The 25,000-nt window shown below is 60.0% G+C and overlaps 1 protein-coding gene across 1 annotated transcript in view; it reads left to right on the forward strand.

Moving 5' to 3' along the window:
• LOC139421711 (protein CLEC16A-like) overlaps nt 1-25,000 on the forward strand; it is an 86,119-nt gene that overhangs the window by 32,267 nt on the left and 28,852 nt on the right. Inside the window, exons 12-14 of the mRNA XM_071172825.1 lie at nt 3,976-4,076; nt 5,451-5,570; nt 5,838-5,962. Coding sequence (XP_071028926.1) covers nt 3,976-4,076; nt 5,451-5,570; nt 5,838-5,962 — 346 coding nt within the window. The remainder of the gene's footprint in view (nt 1-3,975; nt 4,077-5,450; nt 5,571-5,837; nt 5,963-25,000) is intronic.

Consider the following 25,000-nt stretch of genomic DNA (forward strand, 5'->3'; position numbering starts at 1 on the left):
CTGTCTGGGGTGGAAAGGTAGGCCCTACTCTGTCTGGGGTGGAAAGGTAGGGGGGGTGGAAAGGTAGGCCCTACTCTGTCTGTGGTGGAAAGGTAGGGGGTGGAAAGGTAGGCCCTACTCTGTCTGGGATGGAAAGGTAGGGGGGTGGAAAGGTAGGCCCTACTCTGTCTGGGGTGGAAAGGTAGGGGGGTGGAAAGGTAGGGCCTACTCTGTCTGGTGTGGAAAGGTAGGGGGTGGAAAGGTAGGCCCTACTCTGTCTGGGGTGGAAAGGTAGGTCCTACTCTGTCTGGGGTGGAAAGGTAGGCCCTACTCTGTCTGGGGTGGAAAGGTAGGTCCTACTCTGTCTGGGGTGGAAAGGTAGGGGGGTGGAAAGGTAGGTCCTACTCTGTCTGGGGTGGAAAGGTAGGGGGGTGGAAAGGTAGGCCCTACTCTGTCTGGGGTGGAAAGGTAGGTCCTACTCTGTCTGGGGTGGAAAGGTAGGGGGGTGGAAAGGTAGGTCCTACTCTGTCTGGGGTGGAAAGGTAGGTCCTACTCTGTCTGGGATGGAAAGGTAGGGGGGTGGAAAGGTAGGCCCTACTCTGTCTGGGGTGGAAAGGTAGGGGGGGTGGAAAGGTAGGCCCTACTCTGTCTGGGGTGGAAAGGTAGGTCCTACTCTGTCTGGGGTGGAAAGGTAGGGGGGGTGGAAAGGTAGGCCCTACTCTGTCTGGGGTGGAAAGGTAGGGGGGTGGAAAGGTAGGTCCTACTCTGTCTGGGGTGGAAAGGTAGGCCCTACTCTGTCTGGGGTGGAAAGGTAGGCCCTACTCTGTCTGGGGTGGAAAGGTAGGGGGGGTGGAAAGGTAGGCCCTACTCTGTCTGGGGTGGAAAGGTAGGGGGTGGAAAGGTAGGCCCTACTCTGTCTGGGATGGAAAGGTAGGGGGGTGGAAAGGTAGGCCCTACTCTGTCTGGGGTGGAAAGGTAGGGGGGTGGAAAGGTAGGGCCTACTCTGTCTGGTGTGGAAAGGTAGGGGGGTGGAAAGGTAGGCCCTACTCTGTCTGGGGTGGAAAGGTAGACCCTACTCTGTCTGGGGTGGAAAGGTAGGTCTACTCTGTCTGGGGTGGAAAGGTAGGTCTACTCTGTCTGGGGTGGAAAGGTAGGTCCTACTCTGTCTGGGGTGGAAAGGTAGGCCCTACTCTGTCTGGGGTGGAAAGGTAGGTCTACTCTGTCTGGGGTGGAAAGGTAGGGGGGTGGAAAGGTAGGTCTACTCTGTCTGGGGTGGAAAGGTAGGGGGGTGAAAAGGTAGGTCCTACTCTGTCTGGGGTGGAAAGGTAGGCCCTACTCTGTCTGGGGTGGAAAGGTAGGCCCTACTCTGTCTGGGGTGGAAAGGTAGACCCTACTCTGTCTGGGGTGGAAAGGTAGGGGGGTGGAAAGGTAGGCCCTACTCTGTCTGGGGTGGAAAGGTAGGGGGGGTGGAAAGGTAGGCCCTACTCTGTCTGGGGTGGAAAGGTAGGTCCTACTCTGTCTGGGGTGGAAAGGTAGGGGGGTGGAAAGGTAGGCCCTACTCTGTCTGGGGTGGAAAGGTAGGGGGGTGGAAAGGTAGGTCCTACTCTGTCTGGGGTGGAAAGGTAGGCCCTACTCTGTCTGGGGTGGAAAGGTAGGCCCTACTCTGTCTGGGGTGGAAAGGTAGGGGGGTGGAAAGGTAGGGCCTACTCTGTCTGGTGTGGAAAGGTAGGGGGGTGGAAAGGTAGGCCCTACTCTGTCTGGGGTGGAAAGGTAGACCCTACTCTGTCTGGGGTGGAAAGGTAGGTCTACTCTGTCTGGGGTGGAAAGGTAGGTCTACTCTGTCTGGGGTGGAAAGGTAGGTCCTACTCTGTCTGGGGTGGAAAGGTAGGCCCTACTCTGTCTGGGGTGGAAAGGTAGGTCTACTCTGTCTGGGGTGGAAAGGTAGGGGGGTGGAAAGGTAGGTCTACTCTGTCTGGGGTGGAAAGGTAGGGGGGTGAAAAGGTAGGTCCTACTCTGTCTGGGGTGGAAAGGTAGGCCCTTCTCTGTCTGGGGTGGAAAGGTAGGCCCTACTCTGTCTGGGGTGGAAAGGTAGACCCTACTCTGTCTGGGGTGGAAAGGTAGGCCCTACTCTGTCTGGGGTGGAAAGGTAGGCCCTACTCTGTCTGGGGTGGAAAGGTAGGTCTACTCTGTCTGGGGTGGAAAGGTAGGGGGGTGGAAAGGTAGGCCCTACTCTGTAGGGGGGTGGAAAGGTAGGCCCTACTCTGTCTGGGGTGGAAAGGTAGGCCCTACTCTGTCTGGGGTGGAAAGGTAGGTCTACTCTGTCTGGGGTGGAAAGGTAGGTCCTACTCTGTCTGGGGTGGAAAGGTAGGGCCTACTCTGTCTGGGGTGGAAAGGTAGGCCCTACTCTGTCTGGGGTGGAAAGGTAGGCCCTACTCTGTCTGGGGTGGAAAGGTAGGCCCTACTCTGTCTGGGATGGAAAGGTAGGCCCTACTCTGTCTGGGGTGGAAAGGTAGGGGGGTGGAAAGGTTGGTCCTACTCTGTCTGGGGTGGAAAGGTAGGTCCTACTCTGTCTGGGGTGGAAAGGTAGGGGGGTGGAAAGGTAGGCTCTTCTCTGTCTGGGGTGGAAAGGTAGGCTCTTCTCTGTCTGAGGTGGAAAGGTAGGCTCTTCTCTGTCTGGGGTGGAAAGGTAGGTCTACTCTGTCTGGGGTGGAAAGGTAGGTCCTACTCTGTCTGGGGTGGAAAGGTAGGTCCTACTCTGTCTGGGGTGGAAAGGTAGGGGGGTGGAAAGGTAGGTCCTACTCTGTCTGGGGTGGAAAGGTAGGGGGGTGGAAAGGCCTAACTTTTGAAAGTACCAAGCTCAGATTCCTAATGACGTCTTACAAGGACAGCCTCGTTTTCTGTGTGTGTGTGTGTGTGTGTGTGTGTGTGTGTGTGAAGCCCATACATTCTCTTATGGTCATTAGATACAAATTGAAGAGGAAGACAAATCAGTTTCACATCTGTTGGTTGACTTCACTGGAAGGAGCTCCTGCTGTATGTGGGTTCAGTGGAACCATCAACTAATCCACTGGAAGGAGCTCCTGCTGTATGTGGATTCAGGGGGGTGGAAAGGTAGGGAGGGGGTGGTTCAGTTTCACATCTGTTGGTTGACTGGTCTTCACTGGAAGGAGCTCCTGCTGTATGTGGGTTCAGTGGAATCATCAACTAATCCCCTGCTCATCAATCACTGTCAACTGACGCACCTCCATTTGCTTGGAAATATTCTATCTCTGTCCTGATCAAAATACACTGTTTAGTTTTCTTTGGAAGTCGGTTTTCTGGGTGAATAATTATCCCTCCCTCTCTCTCCTCTCTCTCTCTCCTGTCTCTCTCTCCTCTCTCTCTCTCCCTGTCTCTCTCTCTCTGTCTCTCTCTCTCCGTCTCTCACTCTCCCTGTCTCTCTCTCTCTCTCCCTCTCTCTCTCCCTCTCTCTCCCTGTCTCTCTCTCTCTCTCCCTGTCTCTCTCTCTCTCTCCCTGTCTCTCTCTCTCTATCTCTTTCTCTCTCCCTGTCTCTCTCTCTCTCTCTCTCTCTCTCTCTCTCTCTCTCTCTCTCTCTCCCTGTCTCTCTCTCTCTCTCCCTGTCTCTCTCTTTCTCTATCTCTCTCTTTCTCTATCTCTCTCTCTCTCTCTCTCTCTCTCTCTCTCTCTCTCTCTCTCTCTCTCTCTCTCTCTCTCTCTCTCTCTCTCTCTCTCTCTCTCTCTCTCTCTCTCTCTCTCTCTCTCTCTCTCTCTCTCTCTCTCTCTCTCTCTCTCTCATCCTCATTGCCAAAGCAAGTGAGGTAGATAATATACAACAGTGAAATAAACAATAAAAATTAACAGTAACATTATACATACAGAAGTTTCAAAACAATAAAGACATTACAAATGTCATATTGTGTGTGTATATATATACAGTGTTGTAACAATGTACAAATGGTTAAAGTCTGTCTCCTGTCTGTCTCTCTCTCCTCCAGACCGTTCCTAGACATGGTGTACAGTGCTCTAGATTGTAGTGAAGACGATTACCATGCTCTGTTTGTCCTCTGTCTCCTCTACGCTGTGTCACACAGCAAAGGTGAGAGGAGCATCTACACCATCTGTTCTGTTCAACAATAGATGAGTTAGCTCCGGTAGGTTAGCTCCGGTAGGTTAGCTCCGGTAGGTTAGCTCCGGTAGGTTAGCACCGGTAGGTTAGCTCCGGTAGGTTAGCTCCGGTAGGTTAGCTCCGCTAGTTTAGCTCCGGTAGGTTAGCTCCGGTAGGTTAGCTACGGTAGGCTAGCTCCGGTAGGTTAGCTCCGGTAGGTTAGCTCCGGTAGGTTAGCTCCGGTAGGTTAGCTCCGGTAGGTTAGCTCCGGTAGGTTAGCTCCTGTAGGTTAGCTCCTGTAGGTTAGCTCCGGTAGGTTAGCTCCTGTGGGTTAGCACCGGTGGGTTAGCTCCGGTGGGTTAGCTCCGGTGGGTTAGCTCCGGTAGGTTAGCTCCGGTAGGTTAGCTCCGGTAGGTTAGCTCCGGTAGGTTAGCTCCTGTAGGTTAGCTCTGGTAGGTTATCTCCTGTAGATTAGCTCTGGTAGGTTAGCTCCTGTAGGTTAGCTCCGGTAGGTTAGCTCCGGTAGGTTAGCTCCTGTAGGTTAGCTCCGGTAGGTTAGCTCCGGTAGGTTAGCTCCGGTAGGTTAGCTCCTGTAGGTTAGCTCCTGTTCGTTAGCTCCGGTAGGTTAGCTCCGGTAGGTTAGCTCCTGTAGGTTAGCACCGGTAGGTTAGCTCCGGTAGGTTAGCTCCGGTAGGTTAGCTCCGGTAGGTTAACTCCGGTAGGTTAGCTCCTGTAGATTGGCTCCGGTAGGTTGGCTCCTGTAGATTGGCTCCGGTAGGTTAGCTCCTGTAGGTTAGCTCCGGTGGGTTAGCTCCGGTAGGTTAGCTCCGGTAGATTAGTGGATCATGATGTTCTGTAGAGATGTTCAGATAACAGACTAGTGGATCATGATGTTCTGTAGAGACGTTCAGATAACAGACTAGTGGATCATGATGTTCTGTAGAGACGTTCAGATAACAGACTAGTGGATCATGATGTTCTGTAGAGACGTTCAGATAACAGACTAGTGGATCATGATGTTCTGTAGAGACGTTCAGATAACAGACTAGTGGATCATGATGTTCTGTAGAGACGTTCAGATAACAGACTAGTGGATCATGATGTTCTGTAGAGACGTTCAGATAACAGACTAGTGGATCATGATGTTCTGTAGAGACGTTCAGATAACAGACTAGTGGATCATGATGTTCTGTAGAGACGTTCAGATAACAGACTAGTGGATCATGATGTTCTGTAGAGACGTTCAGATAACAGACTAGTGGATCATGATGTTCTGTAGAGACGTTCAGATAACAGACTAGTGGATCATGATGTTCTGTAGAGACGTTCAGATAACAGACTAGTGGATTGTTTGTGTTTGTTCAGGGATCAACCGTGAGTTGTTGGAGAGGCTGCAGTTACCAGTCCCTGACCAGGAGAGGAGCTGTTACAGCCAGGTGTTGGTGGAGAGACTCATACGAGTGATGAACGTGGCCGCACAACCAGGTAACACACACACACACACACACACACTATCACACACACACACACACACACACACTATCACACACACTATCACACACACTATCACACACTATCACACACACACACATTATCACACACACACACATTATCACACACACACACACACACACATTATCACACACACATTATCACACACACACACACACATGACCGCACGCACCCACAAACCACCTAACGTGTGTGTGTGTGTGTGTGTGTGTGTGTGTGTGTGTGTGTGTGTGTGTTTAGATGGTAAGGTACGTCTGGCTACTCTGGAGCTGAGCTGTCTGCTGTTGAAACGGTCCGTCCTCTCCTCCTCCTCCTCCTCTCCTGCTCACTGCATCATCAAGGACGTACACCTGGCCTGTCTAGAGGTGAGTCCCTCCCCCCTTTGGTCCTGACACCCAGGCCTCCTCTCTCTCTGGTCCCCAGCCCTCCTCTCTCTCTCTGGTCCCCAGCCCTCCTCTCTCTCTCTGGTCCCCAGCCCTCCTCTCTCTCTCTGGTCCCCAGCCCTCCTCTCTCTCTCTGGTCCCCAGCCCTCCTCTCTCTCTCTGGTCCCCAGCCCTCCTCTCTCTCTCTGGTCCCCAGCCCTCCTCTCTCTCTCTGGTCCCCAGCCCTCCTCTCTCTCTCTCTGGTCCCCAGCCCTCCTCTCTCTCTCTCTGGTCCCCAGCCCTCCTCTCTCTCTCTCTGGTCCCCAGCCCTCCTCTCTCTCTCTTTCTGGTCCCCAGCCCTCCTCTCTCTCTCTCTGGTCCCCAGCCCTCCTCTCTCTCTCTCTGGTCCCCAGCCCGCCTCTCTCTCTCTCTGGTCCCCAGCCCTCCTCTCTCTCTCTCTGGTCCCCAGCCCTCCTCTCTCTCTCTCTGGTCCCCAGCCCTCCTCTCTCTCTCTGGTCCCCAGCCCTCCTCTCTCTCTCTGGTCCCCAGCCCTCCTCTCTCTCTCTCTGGTCCCCAGCCCTCCTCTCTCTTTCTCTGGTCCCCAGCCCTCCTCTCTCTCTGGTCCCCAGCCCTCCGCTCTCTCTGGTCCCCAGCCCTCCTCTCTCTCTCTCTGGTCCCCAGCCCTCCCTCTCTCTCTCTGGTCCCTAGCCCTCCTCTCTCTCTCTCTCTGGTCCCTAGCCCTCCTCTCTCTCTCTCACTGGTCCCCAGCCCTCCTCTCTCTCTCTCTCTGGTCCCCAGCCCTCCTCTCTCTCTGGTCCCCAGCCCTCCTCTCTCTCTGGTCCCCAGCCCTCCCTCTCTCTCTGGTCCCCAGCCCTCCTCTCTCTCTCTGGTCCCCAGCCCTCCTCTCTCTCTCTGGTCCCCAGCCCTCCTCTCTCTCTCTCTGGTCCCCAGCCCTCCTCTCTCTGGTCCCCAGCCCTCCTCTCTCTGGTCCCCAGCCCTCCTCTCTCTCTGGTCCCCAGGCCTCCTCTCTCTCTGGTCCCCAGGCCTCCTCTCTCTCTCTCTCTGGTCCCCAGCCCTCCTCTCTCTCTCTCTGGTCCCCAGCCCTCCTCTCTCTCTCTCTGGTCCCCAGCCCTCCTCTCTCTCTCTGGTCCCCAGCCCTCCTCTCTCTCTCTGGTCCCCAGCCCTCCTCTCTCTCTCTGGTCCCCAGCCCTCCTCTCTCTCTCTCTCTGGTCCCCAGCCCTCCTCTCTCTCTGGTCCCCAGGCCTCCTCTCTCTCTCTGGTCCCCAGCCCTCCTCTCTCTCTCTCTGGTCCCCAGCCCTCCTCTCTCTCTCTCTGGTCCCTAGCTCTCCCCCCTTTGGTCCTGACACCCAGGCCTCCTCTCTCTCTGGTCCCCAGCCCTCCTCTCTCTCTCTGGTCCCCAGCCCTCCTCTCTCTCTCTGGTCCCCAGCCCTCCTCTCTCTCTCTCTGGTCCCCAGCCCTCCTCTCTCTCTCTGGTCCCCAGCCCTCCTCTCTCTCTCTGGTCCCCAGCCCTCCTCTCTCTCTCTGGTCCCCAGCCCTCCTCTCTCTCTCTCTGGTCCCCAGCCCTCCTCTCTCTGGTCCCCAGCCCTCCTCTCTCTCTGGTCCCCAGGCCTCCTCTCTCTCTGGTCCCCAGGCCTCCTCTCTCTCTCTCTGGTCCCCAGCCCTCCTCTCTCTCTCTCTGGTCCCCAGCCCTCCTCTCTCTCTCTCTGGTCCCCAGCCCTCCTCTCTCTCTCTGGTCCCCAGCCCTCCTCTCTCTCTCTGGTCCCCAGCCCTCCTCTCTCTCTCTGGTCCCCAGCCCTCCTCTCTCTCTCTCTCTGGTCCCCAGCCCTCCTCTCTCTCTGGTCCCCAGGCCTCCTCTCTCTCTCTGGTCCCCAGCCCTCCTCTCTCTCTCTCTGGTCCCCAGCCCTCCTCTCTCTCTCTCTCTGGTCCCTAGCTCTCCCCCCTTTGGTCCTGACACCCAGGCCTCCTCTCTCTCTGGTCCCCAGCCCTCCTCTCTCTCTCTGGTCCCCAGCCCTCCTCTCTCTCTCTGGTCCCCAGCCCTCCTCTCTCTCTCTCTGGTCCCCAGCCCTCCTCTCTCTCTCTCTGGTCCCCAGCCTCTCCTCCCCAGCCCTCCTCTCTCTCTCTGGTCCCCAGCCCTCCTCTCTCTCTCTGGTCCCCAGCCCTCCTCTCTCTCTCTGGTCCCCAGCCCTCCTCTCTCTGGTCCCCAGCCCTCCTCTCTCTCTGGTCCCCAGGCCTCCTCTCTCTCTGGTCCCCAGCCCTCCTCTCTCTCTCTCTCTGGTCCCTAGCCATCCCCCCTTTGGTCCTGACACCCAGGCCTCCTCTCTCTCTGGTTCCCAGGCCTCCTCTCTCTCTCTGGTCCCCAGGCCTCCTCTCTCTCTCTGGTCCCCAGCCCTCCTCTCTCTCTCTGGTCCCCATCCCTCCTCTCTCTCTCTGGTCCCCAGCCCGCCTCTCTCTCTCTGGTCCCCAGCCCTCCTCTCTCTCTCTGGTCCCCAGCCCTCCTCTCTCTGGTCCCCAGTCCTCCTCTCTCTCTCTGGTCCCCAGCCCTCCTCCTCTCTCTGGTCCCCAGTCCTCCTCTCTCTCTCTGGTCCCCAGTCCTCCTCTCTCTCTCTGGTCCCCAGTCCTCCTCTCTCTCTCTGGTCCCCAGTCCTCCTCTCTCTCTCTGGTCCCCAGTCCTCCTCTCTCTCTGGTCCACAGTCCTCCTTTCTCTCTGGTCCCCAGCCCTCCTCTCTCTCTGGTCCCCAGCCCTCCTCTCTCTCTCTGGTCCCCAGCCCTCCTCTCTCTCTCTGGTCCCCAGCCCTCCTCTCTCTCTCTGGTCCTCAGCCCTCCTCTCTCTCTCTGGTCCCCAGCCCTCCTCTCTCTCTCTGGTCCCCAGCCCTCCTCTCTCTCTCTGGTCCCCAGCCCTCCTCTCTCTCTCTGGTCCCCAGCCCTCCTCTCTCTCTCTGGTCCCCAGCCCTCCTCTCTCTCTCTGGTCCCCAGCCCTCCTCCTCTCTCTAGTCCCCAGCCCTCCTCCTCTCTCTGGTCCCCTGTCCTCCTCTCTCTCTCTGATCAGCAGTCCTCCTCTCTCTGTCTGGTCCCCAGCCCTCCTCTCTCTCTCTCTGGTCCCCAGCCCTCCTCTCTCTCTCTCTGGTCCCCAGCCCTCCCTCTCTCTCTCTGGTCCCCAGCCCTCCTCTCTCTCTCTCTCTGGTCCCCAGCCCTCCCCAGCCCCTCTCTCTCTGGTCCCCAGCCCTCCTCTCTCTCTGGTCCCCAGCCCTCCTCTCTCTCTGGTCCCCAGCCCTCCTCTCTCTCTCTCTGGTCCCCAGCCCTCCTCTCTCTCTCTCTGGTCCCCAGCCCTCCTCTCTCTCTCTCTGGTCCCCAGCCCTCCTCTCTCTCTCTCTCTGGTCCCCAGCCCTCCTCTCTCTCTCTCTCTGGTCCCCAGCCCTCCTCTCTCTCTCTCTCTGGTCCCCAGCCCTCCTCTCTCTCTGGTCCCCAGCCCTCCCTCTCTCTCTCTGGTCCCCAGCCCTCCTCTCTCTCTGGTCCCCAGCCCTCCCTCTCTCTCTCTGGTCCCCAGCCCTCCTCTCTCTCTCTCTGGTCCCCAGCCCTCCTCTCTCTCTCTCTGGTCCCCAGCCCTCCTCTCTCTCTCTCTGGTCCCCAGCCCTCCTCTCTCTCTGGTCCCCAGCCCTCCTCTCTCTCTGGTCCCCAGCCCTCCTCTCTCTCTCTCTGGTCCCCAGCCCTCCTCTCTCTCTCTCTGGTCCCCAGCCCTCCTCTCTCTCTCTCTGGTCCCCAGCCCTCCTCTCTCTCTCTCTGGTCCCCAGCCCTCCTCTCTCTCTCTCTGGTCCCCAGCCCTCCTCTCTCTCTCTCTGGTCCCCAGCCCTCCTCTCTCTCTCTCTGGTCCCCAGCCCTCCTCTCTCTCTCTCTGGTCCCCAGCCCTCCCTCTCTCTCTCTGGTCCCCAGCCCTCCTCTCTCTCTCTGGTCCCCAGCCCTCCTCTCTCTCTCTCTGGTCCCCAGCCCTCCTCTCTCTCTCTCTGGTCCCCAGCCCTCTCTCTCTCTCTCTGGTCCCCAGCCCTCTCTCTCTCTGGTCCCCAGCCCTCCTCTCTCTCTCTGGTCCCCAGCCCTCCTCTCTCTCTCTGGTCCCCAGTCCTCCTCTCTCTCTCTGGTCCCCAGCCCTCCTCTCTCTCTCTGGTCCCCAGCCCTCCTCTCTCTCTCTGGTCCCCAGCCCTCCTCCTCTCTCTGGTCCCCAGTCCTCCCTCTCTCTCTGGTCCCCAGCCCTCCTCTCTCTCTGGTCCCCAGCCCTCCTCTCTCTCTGGTCCCCAGCCCTCCTCTCTCTCTGGTCCCCAGCCCTCCTCTCTCTCTGGTCCCCAGCCCTCCTCTCTCTCTCTGGTCCCCAGCCCTCCTCTCTCTCTCTGGTCCCCAGCCCTCCTCTCTCTCTCTGGTCCCCAGCCCTCCTCTCTCTCTCTGGTCCCCAGCCCTCCTCTCTCTCTCTGGTCCCCAGCCCTCCTCTCTCTCTCTGGTCCCCAGCCCTCCTCCTCTCTCTGGTCCCCAGCCCTCCTCCTCTCTCTGGTCCCCAGCCCTCCCTCTCTCTCTCTGGTCCCCAGCCCTCCTCTCTCTCTCTCTAGTCCCCAGCCCTCCTCTCTCTCTCTCTGGTCCCCAGCCCTCCTCTCTCTCTCTCCAGTCCCCAGCCCTCCTCTCTCTCTCTGGTCCCCAGCCCTCCTCTCTCTCTCTGGTCCCCAGCCCTCCTCTCTCTCTCTCTCTGGTCCCCAGCCCTCCTCTCTCTCTGGTCCCCAGGCCTCCTCTCTCTCTCTGGTCCCCAGCCCTCCTCTCTCTCTCTGGTCCCCAGCCCTCCTCTCTCTCTCTCTGGTCCCCAGCCCTCCTCTCTCTGGTCCCCAGCCCTCCTCTCTCTCTGGTCCCCAGCCCTCCTCTCTCTCTCTCTCTCTCTGGTCCCCAGCCCTCCTCTCTCTCTCTGGTCCCCAGCCCTCCTCTCTCTCTCTGGTCCCCAGCCCTCCTCTCTCTCTCTGGTCCCCAGCCCTCCTCTCTCTCTGGTCCCCAGCCCTCCTCTCTCTCTCTCTCTGGTCCCCAGCCCTCCTCTCTCTCTGGTTCCCAGGCCTCCTCTCTCTCTCTGGTCCCCAGGCCTCCTCTCTCTCTCTGGTCCCCAGCCCTCCTCTCTCTCTCTGGTCCCCATCCCTCCTCTCTCTCTCTGGTCCCCAGCCCTCCTCTCTCTCTCTGGTCCCCAGCCCTCCTCTCTCTCTCTGGTCCCCAGCCCTCCTCTCTCTGGTCCCCAGTCCTCCTCTCTCTCTCTGGTCCCCAGCCCTCCTCCTCTCTCTGGTCCCCAGTCCTCCTCTCTCTCTCTGGTCCCCAGTCCTCCTCTCTCTCTCTGGTCCCCAGTCCTCCTCTCTCTCTGGTCCACAGTCCTCCTTTCTCTCTGGTCCCCAGCCCTCCTCTCTCTCTGGTCCCCAGCCCTCCTCTCTCTCTCTGGTCCCCAGCCCTCCTCTCTCTCTCTGGTCCCCAGCCCTCCTCTCTCTCTCTGGTCCCCAGCCCTCCTCTCTCTCTCTGGTCCCCAGCCCTCCTCTCTCTCTCTGGTCCCCAGCCCTCCTCTCTCTCTCTGGTCCCCAGCCCTCCTCTCTCTCTCTGGTCCCCAGCCCTCCTCTCTCTCTCTGGTCCCCAGCCCTCCTCTCTCTCTCTGGTCCCCAGCCCTCCCTCTCTCTCTGGTCCCCAGCCCTCCTCTCTCTCTCTGGTCCCCAGCCCTCCTCCTCTCTCTAGTCCCCAGCCCTCCTCCTCTCTCTGGTCCCCTGTCCTCCTCTCTCTCTCTGATCAGCAGTCCTCCTCTCTCTGTCTGGTCCCCAGCCCTCCTCTCTCTCTCTCTGGTCCCCAGCCCTCCTCTCTCTCTCTCTGGTCCCCAGCCCTCCTCTCTCTCTCTCTCTGGTCCCCAGCCCCCCTCTCTCTCTGGTCCCCAGCCCTCCTCTCTCTCTGGTCCCCAGCCCTCCTCTCTCTCTCTCTGGTCCCCAGCCCTCCTCTCTCTCTCTCTGGTCCCCAGCCCTCCTCTCTCTCTCTCTCTGGTCCCCAGCCCTCCTCTCTCTCTGGTCCCCAGCCCTCCTCTCTCTCTCTCTGGTCCCCAGCCCTCCTCTCTCTCTCTCTGGTCCCCAGCCCTCCTCTCTCTCTCTCTGGTCCCCAGCCCTCCTCTCTCTCTCTCTGGTCCCCAGCCCTCTCTCTCTCTCTCTGGTCCCCAGCCCTCCTCTCTCTCTCTCTGGTCCCCAGCCCTCCTCTCTCTCTCTGGTCCCCAGCCCTCCTCTCTCTCTCTCTGGTCCCCAGCCCTCCTCTCTCTCTCTCTGGTCCCCAGCCCTCCTCTCTCTCTCTCTCTGGTCCCCAGCCCTCCTCTCTCTCTCTCTGGTCCCCAGCCCTCCTCTCTCTCTCTGGTCCCCAGCCCTCCTCTCTCTCTCTGGTCCCCAGCCCTCCTCTCTCTCTCTCTGGTCCCCAGCCCTCCTCTCTCTCTCTCTGGTCCCCAGCCCTCCTCTCTCTCTCTGGTCCCCAGCCCTCCTCTCTCTCTCTGGTCCCCAGCCCTCCTCTCTCTCTCTGGTCCCCAGCCCTCCTCTCTCTCTCTGGTCCCCAGCCCTCCTCTCTCTCTCTGGTCCCCAGTCCTCCTCTCTCTCTCTGGTCCCCAGCCCTCCTCTCTCTCTCTGGTCCCCAGCCCTCCTCTCTCTCTCTGGTCCCCAGCCCTCCTCCTCTCTCTGGTCCCCAGCCCTCCTCTCTCTCTCTCTGGTCCCCAGCCCTCCTCTCTCTCTCTCTAGTCCCCAGCCCTCCTCTCTCTCTGGTCCCCAGCCCTCCTCTCTCTCTCTGGTCCCCAGCCCTCCTCTCTCTCTCTCTGGTCCCCAGCCCTCCTCTCTCTCTCTCTGGTCCCCAGCCCTCCCTCTCTCTCTCTCTCTGGTCCCCAGCCCTCCTCTCTCTCTCTCTCTCTGGTCCCCAGCCCTCCTCTCTCTCTCTCTGGTCCCCAGCCCTCCTCTCTCTCTCTCTCTGGTCCCCAGCCCTCCTCTCTCTCTCTCTGGTCCCCAGCCCCCCTCTCTCTCTCTGGTCCCCAGCCCTCCTCTCTCTCTCTCTCTGGTCCCCAGCCCTCCTCTCTCTCTCTCTCTGGTCCCCAGCCCTCCTCTCTCTCTCTCTGGTCCCCAGCCCTCCTCTCTCTCTCTCTGGTCCCCAGCCCTCCTCTCTCTCTCTCTGGTCCCCAGCCCTCCTCTCTCTCTCTGGTCCCCAGCCCTCCTTTCTCTCTCTGGTCCCCAGCCCTCCTCTCTCTCTCTCTGGTCCCCAGCCCTCCTCTCTCTCTCTCTCTCTCTGGTCCCCAGCCCTCCTCTCTCTCTCTGGTCCCCAGCCCTCCTCTCTCTCTCTGGTCCCCAGCCCTCCTCCTCTCTCTAGTCCCCAGCCCTCCTCTCTCTAGTCCCCAGCCCTCCTCTCTCTCTCTCTGGTCCCCAGCCCTCCTCTCTCTCTCTCTGGTCCCCAGCCCTCCTCTCTCTCTCTCTAGTCCCCAGCCCTCCTCTCTCTCTCTCTAGTCCCCAGCCCTCCTCTCTCTCTCTCTGGTCCCCAGCCCTCCTCTCTCTCTCTCTGGTCCCCAGCCCTCCTCTCTCTCTCTCTGGTCCCCAGCCCTCCTCTCTCTCTCTCTCTGGTCCCCAGCCCTCCTCTCTCTCTCTCTGGTCCCCAGCCCTCCTCTCTCTCTCTCTGGTCCCCAGCCCCCTCTCTCTCTCTCTCTGGTCCCCAGCCCTCCTCTCTCTCTCTCTCTGGTCCCCAGCCCTCCTCTCTCTCTCTCTCTGGTCCCCAGCCCTCCTCTCTCTCTCTCTCTGGTCCCCAGCCCTCCTCTCTCTCTCTCTCTGGTCCCCAGCCCTCCTCTCTCTCTCTCTCTGGTCCCCAGCCCTCCTCTCTCTCTCTCTCTGGTCCCCAGCCCTCCTCTCTCTCTCTCTGGTCCCCAGCCCTCCTCTCTCTCTCTGGTCCCCAGCCCTCCTCTCTCTCTCTGGTCCCCAGCCCTCCTCTCTCTCTCTCTGGTCCCCAGCCCTCCCTCTCTCTCTCTGGTCCCCAGCCCTCCTCTCTCTCTCTCTGGTCCCCAGCCCTCCCTCTCTCTCTCTGGTCCCCAGCCCTCCTCTCTCTCTCTCTGGTCCCCAGCCCTCCTCTCTCTCTCTCTGGTCCCCAGCCCTCCTCTCTCTGGTCCCCAGCCCTCCTCTCTCTCTCTCTGGTCCCCAGCCCTCCTCTCTCTCTCTCTGGTCCCCAGCCCTCCCTCTCTCTCTCTCTCTGGTCCCCAGCCCTCCTCTCTCTCTCTCTCTGGTCCCCAGCCCTCCCTCTCTCTCTCTCTCTGGTCCCCAGCCCTCCTCTCTCTCTCTCTCTCTGGTCCCCAGCCCTCCTCTCTCTCTCTCTCTGGTCCCCAGCCCTCCTCTCTCTCTCTCTCTCTGGTCCCCAGCCCTCCTCTCTCTCTCTCTCTCTGGTCCCCAGCCCTCTCTCTCTCTCTCTGGTCCCCAGCCCTCCTCTCTCTCTCTCTGGTCCCCAGCCCTCTCTCTCTCTCTCTGGTCCCCAGCCCTCCTCTCTCTCTCTCTGGTCCCCAGCCCTCCTCTCTCTCTCTCTGGTCCCCAGCCCTCCTCTCTCTCTCTCTGGTCCCCAGCCCTCCTCTCTCTCTCTGGTCCCCAGCCCTCCTCTCTCTCTCTGGTCCCCAGCCCTCCTCTCTCTCTCTCTGGTCCCCAGCCCTCCTCTCTCTCTCTCTCTGGTCCCCAGCCCTCCTCTCTCTCTCTCTCTGGTCCCCAGCCCTCCTCTCTCTCTCTCTCTGGGCCCCAGCCCTCCTCTCTCTCTCTCTGGTCCCCAGCCCTCCCTCTCTCTCTCTGGTCCCCAGCCCTCCCTCTCTCTCTCTGGTCCCCAGCCCTCCCTCTCTCTCTCTCTGGTCCCCAGCCCTCCTCTCTCTCTCTCTCTGGTCCCCAGCCCTCCTCTCTCTCTCTCTCTGGTCCCCAGCCCTCCTCTCTCTCTCTCTCTGGTCCCCAGCCCTCCTCTCTCTCTCTCTCTGGTCCCCAGCCCTCCTCTCTCTCTCTCTCTGGTCCCCAGCCCTCCTCTCTCTCTCTCTGGTCCCCAGCCCTCCTCTCTCTCTCTCTGGTCCCCAGCCCTCCTCTCTCTCTCTCTGGTCCCCAGCCCTCCTCTCTCTCTCTCTGGTCCCCAGCCCTCCTCTCTCTCTCTCTGGTCCCCAGCCCTCCTCTCTCTCTCTGGTCCCCAGCCCTCCTCTCTCTCTCTGGTCCCCAGCCCTCCTCTCTCTCTCTGGTCCCCAGCCCTCCTCTCTCTCTCTGGTCCCCAGCCCTCCTCTCTCTCTCTGGTCCCCAGCCCCCCTCTCTCTCTCTGGTCCCCAGCCCTCCTCTCTCTCTCTCTAGTCCCCAGCCCTCCTCTCTCTCTCTCTGGTCCCCAGCCCTCCTCTCTCTCTCTCTCTCTGGTCCCCAGCCCTCCTCTCTCTCTCTCTGGTCCCCAGCCCTCCTCTCTCTCTCTCTCTCTGGTCCCCAGCCCTCCTCTCTCTCTCTCTGGTCCCCAGCCCTCCTCTCTCTCTCTCTGGTCCCCAGCCCTCCTCTCTCTCTCTCTCTGGTCCCCAGCCCTCCTCTCTCTCTCTCTGGTCCCCAGCCCTCCTCTCTCTCTCTCTGGTCCCCAGCCCTCCTCTCTCTCTCTCTCTGGTCCCCAGCCCTCCTCTCTCTCTCTCTCTGGTCCCCAGCCCTCCTCTCTCTCTCTCTGGTCCCCAGCCCTCCTCTCTCTCTCTCTGGTCCCCAGCCCTCCTCTCTCTCTCTCTGGTCCCCAGCCCTCCTCTCTCTCTCTGGTCCCCAGCCCTCCTTTCTCTCTCTGGTCCCCAGCCCTCCTCTCTCTCTCTCTGGTCCCCAGCCCTCCCTCTCTCTCTCTCTCTCTGGTCCCCAGCCCTCCTCTCTCTCTCTGGTCCCCAGCCCTCCTCTCTCTCTCTGGTCCCCAGCCCTCCTCTCTCTCTGGTCCCCAGCCCTCCTCTCTCTCTCTGGTCCCCAGCCCTCCTCTCTCTCTCTGGTCCCCAGCCCTCCTCTCTCTCTCTGGTCCCCAGCCCTCCTCTCTCTCTCTGGTCCCCAGCCCTCCTCTCTCTCTCTGGTCCCCAGCCCTCCTCTCTCTCTCTGGTCCCCAGCCCCCCTCTCTCTCTCTGGTCCCCAGCCCTCCTCTCTCTCTCTCTAGTCCCCAGCCCTCCTCTCTCTCTCTCTGGTCCCCAGCCCTCCTCTCTCTCTCTCTCTCTGGTCCCCAGCCCTCCTCTCTCTCTCTCTGGTCCCCAGCCCACCTCTCTCTCTCTCTCTGGTCCCCAGCCCTCCCTCTCTCTCTCTGGTCCCCAGCCCTCCTCTCTCTCTCTCTGGTCCCCAGCCCTCCTCTCTCTCTCTCTCTGGTCCCCAGCCCTCCTCTCTCTCTCTCTGGTCCCCAGCCCTCCTCTCTCTCTCTCTGGTCCCCAGCCCTCCTCTCTCTCTCTCTCTGGTCCCCAGCCCTCCTCTCTCTCTCTCTCTGGTCCCCAGCCCTCCTCTCTCTCTCTCTGGTCCCCAGCCCTCCTCTCTCTCTCTCTGGTCCCCAGCCCTCCTCTCTCTCTCTCTGGTCCCCAGCCCTCCTCTCTCTCTCTGGTCCCCAGCCCTCCTTTCTCTCTCTGGTCCCCAGCCCTCCTCTCTCTCTCTCTGGTCCCCAGCCCTCCTCTCTCTCTCTCTCTCTGGTCCCCAGCCCTCCTCTCTCTCTCTGGTCCCCAGCCCTCCTCTCTCTCTCTGGTCCCCAGCCCTCCTCTCTCTCTGGTCCCCAGCCCTCCTCTCTCTCTCTGGTCCCCAGCCCTCCTCTCTCTCTCTGGTCCCCAGCCCTCCTCTCTCTCTCTGGTCCCCAGCCCTCCTCTCTCTCTCTGGTCCCCAGCCCTCCTCTCTCTCTCTGGTCCCCAGCCCTCCTCTCTCTCTCTGGTCCCCAGCCCTCCTCTCTCTCTCTGGTCCCCAGCCCTCCTCTCTCTCTCTGGTCCCCAGCCCTCCTCTCTCTCTCTGGTCCCCAGCCCTCCTCTCTCTCTCTGGTCCCCAGCCCTCCTCTCTCTCTCTGGTCCCCAGCCCTCCTCTCTCTCTCTGGTCCCCAGCCCTCCTCTCTCTCTCTGGTCCCCAGCCCTCCTCTCTCTCTCTGGTCCCCAGCCCTCTCTCTCTCTCTCTGGTCCCCAGCCCTCCTCTCTCTCTATCTGGTCCCCAGCCCTCCTCTCTCTCTCTCTGGTCCCCAGCCCTCCTCTCTCTCTCTTTCTGGTCCCCAGCCCTCCCTCTCTCTCTCTGGTCCCCAGCCCTCCTCTCTCTGGTCCCCAGCCCTCCTCTCTCTGGTCCCCAGCCCTCCTCTCTCTCTGGTCCCCAGGCCTCCTCTCTCTCTGGTCCCCAGCCCTCCTCTCTCTCTCTCTGGTCCCCAGCCCTCCTCTCTCTCTCTGGTCCCCAGCCCTCCTCTCTCTCTCTCTGGTCCCCAGCCCTCCTCTCTCTCTCTCTGGTCCCCAGCCCTCCTCTCTCTCTGGTCCCCAGCCCTCCTCTCTCTCTCTCTGGTCCCCAGCCCTCCTCTCTCTCTCTCTGGTCCCTAGCCCTCCTCTCTCTCTCTCTGGTCCCTAGCCCTCCTCTCTCTCTCTCTCTGGTCCCTAGCCCTCCTCTCTCTCTCTCACTGGTCCCCAGCCCTCCTCTCTCTCTCTCTCTGGTCCCCAGCCCTCCTCTCTCTCTCTCTGGTCCCCAGCCCTCCTCTCTCTCTCTCTGGTCCCCAGCCCTCCTCTCTCTGGTCCCCAGCCCTCCTCTCTCTGGTCCCCAGCCCTCCTCTCTCTCTGGTCCCCAGGCCTCCTCTCTCTCTGGTCCCCAGGCCTCCTCTCTCTCTCTCTCTGGTCCCCAGCCCTCCTCTCTCTCTCTCTGGTCCCCAGCCCTCCTCTCTCTCTCTCCAGTCCCCAGCCCTCCTCTCTCTCTCTGGTCCCCAGCCCTCCTCTCTCTCTCTGGTCCCCAGCCCTCCTCTCTCTCTCTCTCTGGTCCCCAGCCCTCCTCTCTCTCTGGTCCCCAGGCCTCCTCTCTCTCTCTGGTCCCCAGCCCTCCTCTCTCTCTCTGGTCCCCAGCCCTCCTCTCTCTCTCTCTGGTCCCCAGCCCTCCTCTCTCTGGTCCCCAGCCCTCCTCTCTCTCTGGTCCCCAGGCCTCCTCTCTCTCTGGTCCCCAGCCCTCCTCTCTCTCTCTCTCTGGTCCCTAGCCATCCCCCCTTTGGTCCTGACACCCAGGCCTCCTCTCTCTCTGGTTCCCAGGCCTCCTCTCTCTCTCTGGTCCCCAGGCCTCCTCTCTCTCTCTGGTCCCCAGCCCTCCTCTCTCTCTCTGGTCCCCATCCCTCCTCTCTCTCTCTGGTCCCCAGCCCTCCTCTCTCTCTCTGGTCCCCAGCCCTCCTCTCTCTCTCTGGTCCCCAGCCCTCCTCTCTCTGGTCCCCAGTCCTCCTCTCTCTCTCTGGTCCCCAGCCCTCCTCCTCTCTCTGGTCCCCAGTCCTCCTCTCTCTCTCTGGTCCCCAGTCCTCCTCTCTCTCTCTGGTCCCCAGTCCTCCTCTCTCTCTGGTCCACAGTCCTCCTTTCTCTCTGGTCCCCAGCCCTCCTCTCTCTCTGGTCCCCAGCCCTCCTCTCTCTCTCTGGTCCCCAGCCCTCCTCTCTCTCTCTGGTCCCCAGCCCCCCACTCTCTCTCTGGTCCCCAGCCCTCCCCTCTCTCTCTGGTGCCCAGCCCTCCCTCTCTCTCTGGTCCCCAGCCCTCCTCTCTCTCTCTGGTCCCCAGCCCTCCTCTCTCTCTCTGGTCCCCAGCCCTCCTCTCTCTCTCTGGTCCCCAGCCCTCCTCTCTCTCTCTGGTCCCCAGCCCTCCTCTCTCTCTCTGGTCCCCAGCCCTCCTCTCTCTCTCTGGTCCCCAGCCCTCCTCCTCTCTCTAGTCCCCAGCCCTCCTCCTCTCTCTGGTCCCCTGTCCTCCTCTCTCTCTCTGATCAGCAGTCCTCCTCTCTCTGTCTGGTCCCCAGCCCTCCTCTCTCTCTCTCTGGTCCTCAGCCCTCCTCTCTCTCTCTCTGGTCCCCAGCCCTCCTCTCTCTCTCTCTCTGGTCCCCAGCCCTCCTCTCTCTCTGGTCCCCAGCCCTCCTCTCTCTCTGGTCCCCAGCCCTCCTCTCTCTCTCTCTGGTCCCCAGCCCTCCTCTCTCTCTCTCTGGTCCCCAGCCCTCCCTCTCTCTCTCTCTGGTCCCCAGCCCTCCTCTCTCTCTGGTCCCCAGCCCTCCTCTCTCTCTCTCTGGTCCCCAGCCCTCCTCTCTCTCTCTCTGGTCCCCAGCCCTCCTCTCTCTCTCTCTGGTCCCCAGCCCTCCCTCTCTCTCTCTGGTCCCCAGCCCTCCTCTCTCTCTCTCTGGTCCCCAGCCCTCCTCTCTCTCTCTCTGGTCCCCAGCCCTCCTCTCTCTCTCTCTGGTCCCCAGCCCTCCTCTCTCTCTCTGGTCCCCAGCCCTCCTCTCTCTCTCTCTGGTCCCCAGCCCTCCTCTCTCTCTCTCTGGTCCCCAGCCCTCCTCTCTCTCTCTCTGGTCCCCAGCCCTCCTCTCTCTCTCTCTCTGGTCCCCAGCCCTCCTCTCTCTCTCTCTGGTCCCCAGCCCTCCTCTCTCTCTCTGGTCCCCAGCCCTCCTCTCTCTCTCTGGTCCCCAGCCCTCCTCTCTCTCTCTGGTCCCCAGCCCTCCTCTCTCTCTCTCTGGTCCCCAGCCCTCCTCTCTCTCTCTGGTCCCCAGCCCTCCTCTCTCTCTCTGGTCCCCAGCCCTCCTCTCTCTCTCTGGTCCCCAGTCCTCCTCTCTCTCTCTGGTCCCCAGCCCTCCTCTCTCTCTCTGGTCCCCAGCCCTCCTCTCTCTCTCTGGTCCCCAGCCCTCCTCCTCTCTCTGGTCCCCAGCCCTCCTCTCTCTCTCTCTGGTCCCCAGCCCTCCTCTCTCTCTCTCTAGTCCCCAGCCCTCCTCTCTCTCTGGTCCCCAGCCCTCCTCTCTCTCTCTGGTCCCCAGCCCTCCTCTCTCTCTCTCTGGTCCCCAGCCCTCCTCTCTCTCTCTCTGGTCCCCAGCCCTCCTCTCTCTCTCTCTCTCTGGTCCCCAGCCCTCCTCTCTCTCTCTCTCTCTGGTCCCCAGCCCTCCTCTCTCTCTCTCTGGTCCCCAGCCCTCCTCTCTCTCTCTCTCTGGTCCCCAGCCCTCCTCTCTCTCTCTCTGGTCCCCAGCCCTCCCTCTCTCTCTGGTCCCCAGCCCTCCTCTCTCTCTCTGGTCCCCAGCCCTCCTCTCTCTCTCTGGTCCCCAGCCCTCCTCTCTCTCTCTGGTCCCCAGCCCTCCTCTCTCTCTCTGGTCCCCAGCCCTCCTCCTCTCTCTAGTCCCCAGCCCTCCTCCTCTCTCTGGTCCCCTGTCCTCCTCTCTCTCTCTGATCAGCAGTCCTCCTCTCTCTGTCTGGTCCCCAGCCCTCCTCTCTCTCTCTCTGGTCCCCAGCCCTCCTCTCTCTCTCTCTGGTCCCCAGCCCTCCTCTCTCTCTCTCTGGTCCCCAGCCCTCCTCTCTCTCTCTCTCTGGTCCCCAGCCCTCCTCTCTCTCTCTCTCTGGTCCCCAGCCCTCCTCTCTCTCTCTCTCTGGTCCCCAGCCCTCTCTCTCTCTCTCTGGTCCCCAGCCCTCCTCTCTCTCTCTCTCTGGTCCCCAGCCCTCCTCTCTCTCTCTCTCTGGTCCCCAGCCCTCCCTCTCTCTCTCTCTGGTCCCCAGCCCTCCTCTCTCTCTCTCTCTGGTCCCCAGCCCTCCTCTCTCTCTCTCTCTGGTCCCCAGCCCTCCTCTCTCTCTCTGGTCCCCAGCCCTCCTCTCTCTCTCTGGTCCCCAGCCCTCCTCTCTCTCTCTGGTCCCCAGCCCTCCTCTCTCTCTCTCTGGTCCCCAGCCCTCCTCTCTCTCTCTCTGGTCCCCAGCCCTCCTCTCTCTCTCTCTGGTCCCCAGCCCTCCTCTCTCTCTCTCTGGTCCCCAGCCCTCCTCTCTCTCTCTCTGGTCCCCAGCCCTCCTCTCTCTCTCTCTGGTCCCCAGCCCTCCTCTCTCTGGTCCCCAGCCCTCCCTCTCTCTCTCTGGTCCCCAGCCCTCCTCTCTCTCTCTCTGGTCCCCAGCCCTCCTCTCTCTCTCTCTCTGGTCCCCAGCCCTCCCTCTCTCTCTCTCTCTGGTCCCCAGCCCTCTCTCTCTCTCTCTCTCTGGTCCCCAGCCCTCCTCTCTCTCTCTCTGGTCCCCAGCCCTCCTCTCTCTCTCTCTGGTCCCCAGCCCTCCTCTCTCTCTCTCTGGTCCCCAGCCCTCCTCTCTCTCTCTCTGGTCCCCAGCCCTCCTCTCTCTCTCTCTGGTCCCCAGCCCTCCTCTCTCTCTCTCTGGTCCCCAGCCCTCCTCTCTCTCTCTCTGGTCCCCAGCCCTCCTCTCTCTCTCTCTGGTCCCCAGCCCTCCTCTCTCTCTCTCTGGTCCCCAGCCCTCCTCTCTCTCTCTCTGGTCCCCAGCCCTCCTCTCTCTCTCTGGTCCCCAGCCCTCCTCTCTCTCTCTGGTCCCCAGCCCTCCTCTCTCTCTCTCTCTGGTCCCCAGCCCTCCTCTCTCTCTCTCTCTGGTCCCCAGCCCTCCTCTCTCTCTCTCTCTGGTCCCCAGCCCTCCTCTCTCTCTCTCTGGTCCCCAGCCCTCCTCTCTCTCTCTCTGGTCCCCAGCCCTCCTCTCTCTCTCTCTCTGGTCCCCAGCCCTCCTCTCTCTCTCTCTCTGGTCCCCAGCCCTCCTCTCTCTCTCTCTGGTCCCCAGCCCTCCTCTCTCTCTCTCTCTGGTCCCCAGCCCTCCTCTCTCTCTCTCTCTGGTCCCCAGCCCTCCTCTCTCTCTCTCTGGTCCCCAGCCCTCCTCTCTCTCTCTCTGGTCCCCAGCCCTCCTCTCTCTCTCTCTGGTCCCCAGCCCTCCTCTCTCTCTCTCTGGTCCCCAGCCCTCCCTCTCTCTCTCTGGTCCCCAGCCCTCCTCTCTCTCTCTCTGGTCCCCAGCCCTCCTCTCTCTCTCTGGTCCCCAGCCCTCCTCTCTCTCTCTGGTCCCCAGCCCTCCTCTCTCTCTCTGGTCCCCAGCCCTCCTCTCTCTCTCTGGTCCCCAGCCCTCCTCTCTCTCTCTGGTCCCCAGCCCTCCTCTCTCTCTCTCTGGTCCCCAGCCCTCCTCTCTCTCTCTCTGGTCCCCAGCCCTCCTCTCTCTCTCTCTGGTCCCCAGCCCTCCTCTCTCTCTCTCTGGTCCCCAGCCCTCCTCTCTCTCTCTCTGGTCCCCAGCCCTCCTCTCTCTCTCTCTGGTCCCCAGCCCTCCTCTCTCTCTCTCTGGTCCCCAGCCCTCCTCTCTCTCTCTCTGGTCCCCAGCCCTCCTCTCTCTCTCTCTCTGGTCCCCAGCCCTCCTCTCTCTCTCTCTGGTCCCCAGCCCTCCTCTCTCTCTCTCTCTGGTCCCCAGCCCTCCTCTCTCTCTCTCTGGTCCCCAGCCCTCCTCTCTCTCTCTCTGGTCCCCAGCCCTCCTCTCTCTCTCTCTGGTCCCCAGCCCTCCTCTCTCTCTCTCTGGTCCCCAGCCCTCCTCTCTCTCTCTCTGGTCCCCAGCCCTCCTCTCTCTCTCTCTCTGGTCCCCAGCCCTCCTCTCTCTCTCTCTGGTCCCCAGCCCTCCTCTCTCTCTCTCTGGTCCCCAGCCCTCCTCTCTCTCTCTCTGGTCCCCAGCCCTCCTCTCTCTCTCTCTGGTCCCCAGCCCTCCTCTCTCTCTCTCTCTGGTCCCCAGCCCTCCTCTCTCTCTCTCTGGTCCCCAGCCCTCCTCTCTCTCTCTCTGGTCCTCAGCCCTCCTCTCTCTCTCTGGTCCCCAGCCCTCCTCTCTCTCTCTCTGGTCCCCAGCCCTCCTCTCTCTCTCTCTCTGGTCCCCAGCCCTCCTCTCTCTCTCTCTGGTCCCCAGCCCTCCTCTCTCTCTCTCTGGTCCCCAGCCCTCCTCTCTCTGGTCCCCAGCCCTCCTCTCTCTCTCTGGTCCCCAGTCCTCCTCTCTCTCTCTGGTCCCCAGCCCTCCTCTCTCTCTGTATGACGTTGTTTTCTTTGATTCACTCACCCTTCCCTCCTCCTCTTCTTCTTCTTCTTGTTAAATGAGTAATTTCATTCCAGTGTTTTCCTTTCTTGCATCACAATGGAATCTCTGGCTCTGTTCTCAAAATGAGCTGTTTGTTTTAATCGGAATTAGCAACCTTTTTAAACCAGGAATGATTGTTCATAGCAGCTCTGAATGACAACATCCAAGGGCTTGCTCATCAAGTGTTTCAGAGCATCACTCAGGCTTCCTGCTTCCTGCTCTGTTCCTACTGAGATATAGAGTGTTGCAGAGCACCACTCATGCTTCCTGCTTCCTGCTCTGTTCCTACTGAGATATAGAGTGTTCCAGAGCACCACTCATGCTTCCTGCTTCCTGCTCTGTTCCTACTGAGATATAGAGTGTTCCAGAGCACCACTCATGCTTCCTGCTTCCTGCTCTGTTCCTACTGAGATATAGAGTGTTGCAGAGCACCACTCATGCTTCCTGCTTCCTGCTCTGTTCCTACTGAGATATAGAGTGTTCCAGAGCACCACTCATGCTTCCTGCTTCCTGCTCTGTTCCTACTGAGATATAGAGTGTTCCAGAGCACCACTCATGCTTCCTGCTTCCTGCTCTGTTCCTACTGAGATATAGAGTGTTCCAGAGCATCACTCATGCTTCCTGCTTCCTGCTCTGTTCCTACTGAGATATAGAGTGTTCCAGAGCACCACTCATGCTTCCTGCTTCCTGCTCTGTTCCTACTGAGATATAGAGTGTTCCAATGGAAACACCTGAGTAATGGAAACACCTGAGTAAATAGTGGCTACAAAGTTTATTGAAAGCAGGTGAGGTTGTAATTAAGCAATTAACATCCCATCATGCTTAGGGTCATGTCTAAAAAAATTTACTGGGCAGGACATTATTTTGGCTACCATGGCTGTGCCCCCGTAGGATGACAATGCCCCCCCCCCCATCCACAGGGACCGACTGGTCACTGAATGGTTTGATGAGCATGAAAACGATGTAAGCCGTATGTCATGGCCGTCTCAGTCACCAGATCTCAACCCAATTGAACACTTCTAGGAGATTCTTTGAGCGATGCCTGAGACAGTGGGGTCTGAAAGGAGCATAGAGCTCTGTGTCATCAGATCTCAACCCAATTGAACACTTCTAGGAGATTCTTTGAGCGATGCCTGAGACCGTGTTTTCCACCTCCATCAACAAAACACCAAACACCCTTGTGGAATAATGATGTCACATCCCTCCAATAGACTTCCAGAGACTTGTAGAATCTATGTCAAGGTGTATTGAAGCTGTTCTGGTTGGTGGTCCAACCCCTTAAAACACTATGTTGGTGTTTCCTTTATTCTGGCAGTTACCTGGTGAACCAACGCCTTATTAAGACACTATGTTGGTGTTTCCTTTATTCTGCCAGTTACCTGGTGGCCCAACGCCTTATTAAGACACTATGTTGGTGTTTCCTTTATTCTGGCAGTTACCAGGAGGCCCAATGCCTTATTAAGACACTATGTTAGTGTTTCCTTTATTCTGCCAGTTACCTGGTGGTTGGTGGCCCAATGCCTTATTAAGACACTATGTTGGTGTTTCCTTTATTCTGCCAGTTACCTGGTGGTTGGTGACCCAACGCCTTATTAAGACACTATGTTAGTGTTTCCTTTATTCTGGCAGTTACCAGGAGGCCCAATGCCTTATTAAGACACTATGTTAGTGTTTCCTTTATTCTGGCAGTTACCAGTAGGCCCAATGCCTTATTAAGACACTATGTTAGTGTTTCCTTTATTCTGGCAGTTACCTGTATGTTAGCTCTTTGGTCTGTGTTGTTGAGGAGTGTGTTCAGGAGGTGTGATGTGTGTTCTGTGTGTTGTTGAGGAGTGTGTTCAGGAGGTGTGATGTGTGTTGTTGAGGAGTGTGTTCAGGAGGTGTGATGTGTGTTCTGTGTGTTGTTGAGGAGTGTGTTCAGTAGGTGTGATGTGTGTTCTGTGTGTTGTTGAGGAGTGTGTTCAGGAGGTGTG

This window comes from Oncorhynchus clarkii, chromosome 12, assembly GCF_045791955.1.
Source record: "Oncorhynchus clarkii lewisi isolate Uvic-CL-2024 chromosome 12, UVic_Ocla_1.0, whole genome shotgun sequence".
In the NCBI taxonomy this organism is placed as follows: Eukaryota; Metazoa; Chordata; class Actinopteri; order Salmoniformes; family Salmonidae; genus Oncorhynchus; species Oncorhynchus clarkii.